The sequence below is a fragment of the Propithecus coquereli genome, unplaced genomic scaffold (assembly GCF_000956105.1).
Source record: "Propithecus coquereli isolate 6110/MARCELLA unplaced genomic scaffold, Pcoq_1.0 Scaffold59, whole genome shotgun sequence".
NCBI classification, from domain to species: domain Eukaryota; kingdom Metazoa; phylum Chordata; class Mammalia; order Primates; family Indriidae; genus Propithecus; species Propithecus coquereli.
In genome coordinates this window covers 7496366-7506775 of record NW_012151840.1, presented here as the reverse complement: position 1 = coordinate 7506775, position 10410 = coordinate 7496366, and the positions used below count along the sequence as shown (strand labels likewise).

Sequence of the window (10410 nt, the reverse complement as noted above, 5' to 3'; positions counted from 1 at the left end):
AAAAAAAAAAAAAAAAAAAAAGAATGGAGTCTGGAATCTATAAAAGGCACACCAGAAGATTTGGAGTAAAGTTGGTTCTATTCTTAAGAAACTACTCAAGTTTTCAAATCTGGGAGACTTTTGAGGGTCTTTCATCAGTAGAAGTGGAAAGGTCAGGGTACAGAGACCAATTTAGGAAGTAAATGTGATACATCATGTTATTCTGGCTTCCAGTTTGGAGGGAGTTGTTTTTCCATCTCACCATTTTATCCTCCCGAGACTGTTAGGAGAGTTGGACATGGGTGGAGAGGCATAGAAGGAGACAGCCACTTTGTATTTTAAGGATTCATTTCGTTTTTATTTTTCATCAATAGTTTTCATTGCATTTTTCACATCAACAGAGTTGGGTTTAGGGTTCCCCAGGAGAGCAAGGGAGATGGATGGGTCCCTCCCAGGTATACAGGGAAGAGGGCTACGTCCAGCAAGTGAAGGGTGAGGGAAGAGGGCACAGGGTACACGCTCGTACACTGGGCACTGGAGGAGAAGGCAGTCTTGAGCACAGACACCAAAGAGTTAAACAGTCACCACCTGGTTCAGTGTTACAAAATAGGGGGAGTGACCACAGGATGGGGGCACCAGACACAGCATGAGGAGGGTGAATTTAGATTTTCTTTTTTGTTGTTATTTTCACTTTTTTCCTTGTAACTTTTTTTTAAACATTTTACAAACAGCTAAAAACTACAACACATCACAGCTACAGTAGGATGAGGAGAGGGCACCAAAGAAAGCAGCCACACAGAGTAGGGTGGGACAGGGCAGCCTAACCTACAGAGGCTATTGTGTGGAAGGGTGAGATGGGGAAACTGAGGCTTCTGGTCCCTGCATTAGGGGTCCCTCACGTACTGCCCAACCTCTCCCCACTTTCAGAGGAGTTGCCAGGAGGGCCCCTGCCCCAGCTCCTTGTGCTTTTTGATCTGCTGGTTTGACCATATGCCTGGTTTCTCTCCCTCCCTTGCTCCACTGCCTACAAGGGGACAGGGGAGGGCAGCTGTGCTGTTCCTGTCTGTGCAGTAGTGGGTGGAGCCTCTTGCTCCAGAGGAGGCCTGTGGTTCTTGAGAGGAGGGAAAGAGATGGGCCTTGTCAGGTGCCCTCAGATCCCCTAGACTGTGGGACTCTTACCCCAGACTGGCCTAGGGCTCCTCCCTCCCAGGCTCAACGCAGAAACGGGATCAGGGAAGTACTATGGGCGGCAGGGTTGTGTGTGTGTCCGTTGAGATTACCCTTGGCTTATATTTTAGGACACTATATTGACACCCCCACCCCAGGGCACATGCACACACATACATAAGTGTACACACACATTCACACACACAGTCCTGCTGAGCTGCCTCAGAACTTAATATATAAATAAATAAGAATCAGAAAGCTAATTTCATAAAATTCAGGCCTCATATTTGCAGCCCAAATTTAGGGGGAAGGAGAGGCCAGGGGCCTGAGGTTTATTGCTACTCCCCCAGCATCCACCAGGAGGTGTGAGAGGGTACCCAGGCCCTTCCAACTCTAAGAAGTTCTTTTGGTCCATGGTCTACACCCAAGCCCCAGCCCCCAGCATAACTGCATACCCGTGGTTTCACCAGGGCCTAGGCAGAGGGAACAAGGGGGAAGGCAGGAAGCCAGTTCTGGAACCCCTGGAGCAGGGAAGTGAGGGCCCCTCACTAACACCAGGAGGAGAAGGGTGAGGCTCAGCCTTCCCTTGTGCAAAGTTGAGGGTAGTAGGAAGAAGGGAGTAGAGCTTCATCCCAAAACTGGGATGAAGGAGCCTTCCCTGTAGTCCCTGCCCACGGGGGTCACACACATGCACACACACACGCACAGCTTAAGACACCAAACAGGAGTGTGGGGAGTGAGGGCTCTGGGGGCCAGGATGGCAGGGCAGGGAGGGGAAGGAAGGAGTTGTTGGTCTCACAGTGTGCCTGCCACTCCCAAAGCCCCAGAGACCCCCTCACTGCAGCACCTGCCCCCGGGTCTCAGGCAGCTTCAGGGCCAGAGAGCTGCCGAGGGCAAGAGCAGCTGAGGCAAAGAGAATTGGGGCAGCCTTGGTGATTCCCACAAAGGATGTGAAGATGCTGATCCCCAGCACAGCCGCCAGCTTGCACAGGGCATTCAGGAAGCCAAAGGCTGTGGTCCTGCTCCAGAGTCCGGTGTGCAGCGCAGAGGGCAGGCCCAGGAGGGGGACAAGGGAAGAGTGGGTGGGTGGGGAAGTGAAGGTGAGGAAGATGGCGGGCAGTGTCCAAGAGGAAGCAGGAAGCATGAAGAGATCAGAGAGGTGAGGGATGTACATCAGGGAATATAAATAAGTTGGGAGATAAGGAAGAAAGAAGACCAAAAAATGAGATTAACAGTTAAGACTTCAAGGAGTAGATACAAAAGCTACCAGCTTTTAGGGGAGAAACTCAATGAGTTTATCCCCCTCTTATCCCTAAGGATCATTTTCCCATTCAGCCTCTTCACTACACTTCTCCCCTACCCTCTAGACCCTGGACCTGCTGCCCGGTCCCCACCACACTCCAAGTACCTCTTGTCTGAGGGGTAGAGTTCGACAGTCAACACATCCAGCGCATTCCAGGATGCAATGCTGACCCCCCCAAAAAGGCAGAGCAGAGCAATCATGGCCGACTCGCTGTTCCCAAAAGACAGGAAGAAGCAGGAGACACAGGACATCACGCTGGAGCCAGCTGGAGCCAGGAAAGGAGAGAGCAGCATGAGCCAGACCACAAGGAAACCCATCTAGAACCCGTCTTGTCCCATCAGCTAGCTCTAAGACAGCCCAGGATGAGACTCTTTTTCCCAAGGTACCCAAAAGGACCTCAACCTCCTTTATAATTATCTTTTTATTAATAATATCAGTAACAGCCATTTATTCAATGCCAGCTGTGGCCCAAGCAACTTGATGCTTTACATGCATTGATTTAGTACATACAATAGTACCTATGAGGCAGGTACTATTATCACCCCCATTTTGCAGACAAGACAACCAGGCTCATAGAGGTTAAGTGACTTGTCTAAGGCAGGTGGCAGAGCTGAGACTCAAAACCCATAACCTCAAAGCCTATGCCCTAACCACTTGCTATTCTGCCTACCTCCTTCTACCCCTTACAAAAGCTTCTGTGCCAGGCCCCACCCCTTCCTGTAGCACCCCCTAAATAGAAAACACGAGAGGAGCTCTCTGGCCAATCTCTTCCACAGCCCAAGGTGAGGAGCCTGTTGACAGCCTCCCCCAGCTCCTAGCCCCCCCAGTCAGTTCCAACACACCACCACACAGCCTCTCCCCCTTACCAAGCATCCTAAGCCTGCCAATCTTGTCCATGAGCAGGGCAGACACGATGTTCCCAGGAAGCACAGCAAGCGTCCCCAAGAAGCTGACAAAGTACACCATGTAGGCACCTTCGCCTGTCCCTGTCACATCTAGTGGGCAGCCCTCCTTGTTGTGCAGGAATGTGCTGTTTACCAGACGGCTGTTCACAAACTTGTACTCAAACAGGTCTGGGGGTGAAGGCCAAGACAGGCAGGCAGTCACAGTGAACGTGAGAGGAGGCTGCTACTGCTTATGACCCAGGGCTCTGCATTTACGGGGGTAAGCAGTGGGGGGCTCTCAAAATGACTCAGGGCATTCATTGCAAAATATCAGTAACATCACCAAGGGAACTAGGAATCTTTACAGCAGAAAATGACTGTCATCAACAGTGTGACTTTCTCCAAGTTTTCCCATTAATAGTCTTTGCTTCTTATTCATTCTTCTTTTTGTCCATGCTAACTGACTATAAGCAGTAGCAGTACCCTGGGTTTAGGAAATTTTTTATTTTGTTTTGTTTTGTTTTTTCCTGCAAAGTGGGAAAAGCTCAGTACTGCATTTAGAGGTGGGAAACCTCAATCTAGCTCACAAAACAAGCACTTCGTATTTGAGAATCACTGTTAAAAGAGTGGGTTAATGCAATGATTCCCAACCTTTGCTCTACCAAATATCCTTTTATTGTTTTCCTTTTTCCCAAGGACACTGTTTTGGGTGATTTTTGCCCTCTTCAAAAGTGCATTAATATCACCTCACTGAATTATTATAACTCCAGCAAAGGAAAAGAAACTTGATGTTTTTGTCAGATATTCTATCAGGAAAATGTGCGATTTCCATTAGATTTTCAGAATTATTGGTGATAGCTGTTAGGCTCCTCTGCCACGTTCCCACAGGGCTCCAGAGATCTCAGCTTGAGAACTCTAAGCTAGTGAATAAGGAAGGTTCCTTCTTCTGTCATCAAGGTCCACCCAACCCTTTGATCTGACACCCACTGGCCATGCCACCTTACCAGTGTTATAAAACACAGTGTTGATGAATGTGCAGTTGCGGAAAAATGTGTTGCTAGATGTGACATCCTCGAAATAACACTCCTCAAACAGGGAATCTTCAAAGGACACTGACTTCAGACGCAGCCCGATGAACCTGTACAGCCAGGATGATGAGAAACACTTTCCCCTCATCCTCATACCCTCCTCCAAGACTCAGACTTTTAGTGAAGTAATGGGAAACTCAGCATTGAGGAGAAACCACAGGAATATTCCCCAAAATGCCTCCGCTGCAATTCCCGGACTCATAAAAGAAACAGGGGTAGAAGGGACAGAGGAGGAGTGAAGTTCAAAGGTCCCCACATACTTGTCATTGAAGTACTGCCCTCCTCGGTGGATCTGATTCTCCAGTGTGAAGTTAAAAGTCACATGCTCTACACGCTCCCCAGGGAACACTTTGGTGCGGGCTGCGTAGTCCACCGCCTGCAGATGGCGGATCATGTCAGGAAACCAGACTGTCAGGCCGTAGTAGCTGAAGAGTCGAAGGGCAATGGAAACAGACAGGGCTCAGAGATTAGAACCAGGCAGTCCAGAACAAGGGAGAAGCAGTGGTAGCCCCTAACAGGACTGGCTCCCTGCCAGCCTCCTCTCTCACTGTTCCTCCCTTCACCAATTGCTGTGGTTTTGGGGACTTTAAGTTCTTCCACCCCACCCACCCATACTCTTTCTTACCTCCCCAGACATTTGCTCTTCAGACATCTCCATCTCCCTGCCTAAAACACTCTTCTCCACCCCCGGCCTCCCAAATCCCCCCACAGCCTATCTGACCCCCATTCATCCTTCTGGACTCAGATTCCCCCCCAAGTCCCAAGTGCTGCCTTAGCTCTTTGCCCTTCGTCCACCGTGGCTCTCATCACACTGCTCACAGCAAGTTTCATCCAGCTCCCTGACCAAAACGTAAACTCCAGGAAGACTGGGACCACATCTATTTCACCCCAGCATGGTACCAGCACTGAATAGCAACTTAACACCAGTCAGCCTACAATACAAGTCTGTCGAATGAACGAATGAAGTCAAGGAGCTGGGTGGAGGATCAGAGGGAATCTGAACAGCACCTCTCCTTGTTGCTTGTCCCCTAAATTTCCATTTCCCTTACCCCTCTTCCAGCCCACACACCACCACAACCACCACATACCACCCCCTACCCCTCCACCCCTCACCTGAATGACATGGTGAACCACACACCCATCATCATCAAAGTGATACGCCGATATTCCGGACCAAAACAGGACAGGAAATTCCCCCAAACCTGCAAGGATCAGAGCAAAGTCAGAATTTGGCTGTACTAACTTCTAGCACCCACAGATCCCCACTTTTCTGCCCTATCACCACCCTTCAGTTCATCTGTCACCCCCCACCCCCTCCCGGACTTAAGTCCTGCCTTCCTCTCCACCTCTCCCACTCCCTTCTCTCTCCACCATCCCATCCTCCATTACCTGTCCCCCCAGGCTCAAGGCCCGGACACCCCAGCGCTGGTACCAGGTCCCTGTGTCTGACTGGATCTCAATCAATTCATCCTCCTGATGAATCGTCTTAATGTGGGTTACCTGGGGTCAAGAGAAGAGGTGAGCAGTCACACACTCTGTATTTCCCAACCTCTTCCAGGTACCTCAGTTTCCCCTGCATTAGCAAAATGGGAGGCAGGGGATATGATATGATACCCTAAAAATCCTGAGGTAGAGTGTGGTCTGAGATGTCTCAGAAGGTGAGGGGTATCCAGAGAGGGGCCAGGTGGGGGCTGGGGCTGCAGGGGCTTGCAGGTTTGAGTGGGGAGGGCTGCGGCTTACTGAGAATACTCGCTCAGGATGCCCCTTGGCTCGCATGTTGGTGTCATGAACCTGCTTCAGCACCATCCAGGCCTCATCATGCTTCCCGTTCTAGAGCCACAGACAAAATCCCCACAACCAACTCAGCCCCTCCCTGGCCCAGGGTTACAGACCCCCTCCCTCCAGCCTGACTTCTGGAGTCACAGGACACAAAACGGCTCCCATCCCCCAACCCTACCACCAACCCCTGACCTATGGACATGCATCACCCACTTTGAAAGAGCCCCAAGCTAGAGTATAGCAAGACATAATCAGACTTGGAGAAGAGTTGAGAGGGGCCATCTAGGGGACAAAGGCAAGCATAGGTCCTAGGAATTCCCTGGCAAAATGGAAAGTGAAAATTGAAGACGAGGAGAATGATGGGCAAGGATGTAGTCAGAGAAGAGGCAGCATCCTAACCCTGCTGGGCCAAGATATAGTTGAAGAGGGAAGGAGTAGAGGGTAGGAAATTCTCTTAGGCTATAAATTCAGGGCCAGGGCCAGGGCCAAGGCCCCTCCCTGCAAAATCTTAAGCCACCCATGGTTGAACAGGGGTTTCTTCACCCACAGAACCCCTCTGGAGGTATATTCCAAGGCAAAGGAAGCAAGATAAAAGCCCCCAGAGTGTGGACCCTGTGAGGAAGGAAGGCAGCCACACAGGACCAAACCAAACCCAGTGTGTGTTTGAACACAGGAGCCCTTGCTGCCCTCCACACTCCACAGCCCTCCCCACCCCACCCTCCCTCCCAGCCCCATCCCATCACCTCCAGGAAGAAACGGGGGCTCTCAGGCTGTGTGGTCAGAGCCCCAATGGCAAACACAGAGGGAAAGGCGCAGACGAGGACAAAGACCCTCCAACTGTGGAACTGATAAGCAGAACCCATCTGAAAACTCCACCCTGGCAGAGACAAAGTTACAGTGTCAGCAGAGAGACCAGAGGCTGGGGGCTCCCATCGCAGGGAGCACAGGAGGAGCAGGAGGAGGGAGAGAGCCTGGGGTGGGTGGATTCCTGGGGGCTGCTCACCGTAGTGGGGGATGATGGCCCAGGCCATAGCAGCTGCGTACACTCCACCAATCATCCAAAACATGCAGAGCCAGCTCAAATGCTCCCCACGTTTCTCCTGGGCCAGAAACTCCGAAAAATAGGAGAAGACAATGGGGATGGACCCTCCAATCCTGGAGGGCATTTCAAGAATTCAGCATTAGAAAAGGGCCATATTCCTGATCCCCTGCCCCAGTACACTGGATCCCCAAGTCCTTTTCATCTTCTAGATTTTTTAAGAGACTCCGTCTCACAAACAATGCCCTAAAAGTTCCCTTCACAGCCAGACATCAAGCACCCATCCTTGGCACCATGGGAAACAGGCAGGCAGGTACCAGCAAAAGAAGAGGGGCAAACATTAAATCTTGAAGACGACTACAGAATTGGAAGGGAAGAAAGATGATTGCAGAAAAGAGGGAACATCGCCAGAGAGAAAGGAAGGGCGGGAGTCTGAGGGCAGGCGTTGTAGGAGCAGGCCAGAAGAGGTCGAGTGCCTGGCGTGCTTGGGGAAATGTAGGGCTGTGCAGCAAGGCTTCAGCGCTCTGGCAGGTGTGAGTGTTAGCAGGGTTTGTTGTCAAGTGTAGGCAGTGTGTAGACTCGAGGAGGGGATAACTCTAGGATCCATAGGACCCAGGGATGAGGCCTGGGCCCACTAGGCCTCTTCGTAGAAGTAGGCTCAGAAATGGAACTAGAGGTGGGGTGGACCAGGCATGAATGGCATTCTGGACAGCTGCAGACATATCCAGGACAGGGAGAACAAGCCAGGACACTCCACCTGGCCTGAAGACGGTGGGGGGGAGAAAGAAATTCACTCATTCATTTAACTCCCACCCATTTAAGATGCAGCTGGTGTGCCTGGCACTGTGCTGGGCCCTAAAGATATAACACTGACCCAGGCATAGTCCTGCCCCCCAGGAGCTTAGGAAGTGGACACTCACCCAACCCCGGAAAGGAGGCGGCAGAAGAGGAAAGTGCCATAACCCTGGACGAAAGATGAGAAGAAGGCAAAGACGCTGTTGACTGAGAGTGAGATGAGCAGACACTGTCTTCGACCCAGTCGATCAGCCAGACCTCCCCAGAGGAAGGCTCCCACCATCATGCCCAGGTAGACGATGAGGCCTAGAAGGAGGAGGAAAACAGGCAGACGGGGTATGAGCAGACACAACTCAATTTTCCCATTAGTTGAGCATTAAAGAAGCTGAAATGCAACAGAATGGATCAAAGATATAAAGAACTTCTAGAAGCTAAGTCTACCCAGAGATAAGAGTTAGTGAGAGAAAATGAATTGTGTGAGCGAAGATGGAAGGTCACCTCTGCAGGCCAGGGGACCAAAGGCAGAAATGCAGATATGGGGGAACTCCAGAACTCTCCACTCTCCTCCCCCACTCTCCTCTCTCTCTTTTTCTCTCTCTTTCTCACTCTCCCTCACACACTTCATCTCCTCCATCTCTCTCTCTCTCACACACACACACCCCTCCACAACCCCATCCCTGGCTCACCTAGGGGGAATCTGCCTGGATTCCCAGACTGGCCTGGGGTCCTCTCTATCCTCCCTCCTTTTCTCCTTGGGAAAGGAGCTCTAATTGCTTCAGTCTTCCCAGGAAATCCCCCACACAAAATCTATCCTTTATTCCTTCCAGTTCCAGTACTTCTGATCCTAAAACTCCCCTGTTTCTTATTTCCTTCATAAATCAGAACTGGAATTAAATTTAAAAATCATGTACTCCAAACTACATTTTACCCAAGCCCAAACAAAGCCCCAAGGAGAAGAGACTTGTCCAAGAGCCTATGGCAAGTCAGTGACAGAGGAAGGCCTAGATTCTTTCTCAGTGAGTCTAGGGGATTTCCTCCCCAGGGTCCATATCAGAAAAGGCCATAAGAGACCACTCACTGGCTCCTGGAAACTCCTAAGTCTGAGTAAAAGCAAGAGTAACCAGCATCTCCGGCAGAAGGCCCAGGACCTTTCCCCTACATCCAACAGCCCAAACTGACCCTCCCCATTTATACCAGGGAGTTTGCATACTGGCTTCTTGTTCCCCAATCAGGGAAAGGGAACAGGATAACAAGAGGGAAGCCTGTGAAGAAACATTAAACGGTGGCCCATCCCACCACAGTCACCTTCTGCAGAACTAACTAAGCTGACCACCACCCAACCACTGGCTCAAGCCCCTCTTTCAAATACAACTTCACTCTCACCCAACCCTAAGAAGAGGGAGAGTGTGCAGAGGAGTCCTGAGTCCTCTGGAACATCTTGGGAGCAGAGTCCTAAGGAGCCCAGTGGTAAGGACAGGAGCAGTTCCCAGGAGCAGGGGGGTTTCCAGAGTTGGAGACAAGATAGGGCTGGAGTGTCCCCTAGTGTGTCTTACCCAGCATGCCTTTGTTGGAGTCAGACAGGCACATGTCTTTCTCAGCACTGGGCAGCACAAAGCCCACCACAAAGACCTCAACACCATCAGCCATCAGTGCCAGACCAAGCACGAAATACAGTGTCCACTGGAAACGGCCGTGACCACACTCCCGTAGGATGGCTTCATACTGCTGGGCCAGTTCTTCTCGTTCTTTCCGCCGCTGTGCCTCCCCTCGGCCCCCAGGGGGGCCCTCCCCATCGCTCAAGCCCCCCCTCACTCCAGCCAGGGGTGCCCCATCTGCCATCCGCTCGCCTTTGCCCCCAGACTCTGCCCGGGGGATACCCTGATATTCCCCCTCATAGATCTCGTCATCCTCATCATGGCCCTCAGTGGCATCACTAGATGCTCCACCTTCCTCCTCGTCCTGAGCCCCTTCCCCACGATAATAGCCATCAGTGGGAGCAGGGAAGTCATCATCGTCATCGTCCTCCTCAAAGCGGGAGTAGGATCTTCGGGAATATTCATCCTGGACTCTGTCCAGGCCCTTCACCACCTTCTTGGCCGCATGCTTCTTGACTTCCTTGGCAATGTCTTTGGCCCCACGGATGAAAGCTGCCCGGTCTCGGAAGCCCTCTTCCATGATGGGGCTTTAGGGCACTTCAACAGATCTCCCCAAACTCCCTGCTTCTTTTTCAATTTTTGTTCAAGCACTTGTAGAGTCAAGAAGACCCGTCCCGGCAGTTAGAAGTGTGTTCCAGTATCTTTGGGCACAGAATAAGAGGAAATAGGACCTGGCCAGTAAGTGTCTAGGAGGGGAAGGAGGGAGAGGAGCTTTGGCCTA

The 10410-nt window shown here is 51.3% G+C and overlaps 1 protein-coding gene across 1 annotated transcript; it reads right to left on the bottom strand.

The window, feature by feature from the left end:
• Positions 1-309: 309 nt before the first annotated feature.
• Positions 310-10410, bottom strand: SV2A (synaptic vesicle glycoprotein 2A). The gene is made up of 12 exons (XM_012658780.1): positions 9588-10410; positions 8160-8340; positions 7204-7355; positions 6944-7077; positions 6162-6251; positions 5811-5921; positions 5535-5623; positions 4682-4846; positions 4338-4471; positions 3316-3522; positions 2555-2714; positions 310-2165 (listed from the first exon to the last, which is right to left on the bottom strand). Exons 1-12 carry the CDS (start codon positions 10207-10209, stop codon positions 1982-1984), a joined length of 2229 nt encoding a protein of 742 aa, XP_012514234.1. The 5' UTR covers positions 10210-10410; the 3' UTR covers positions 310-1981.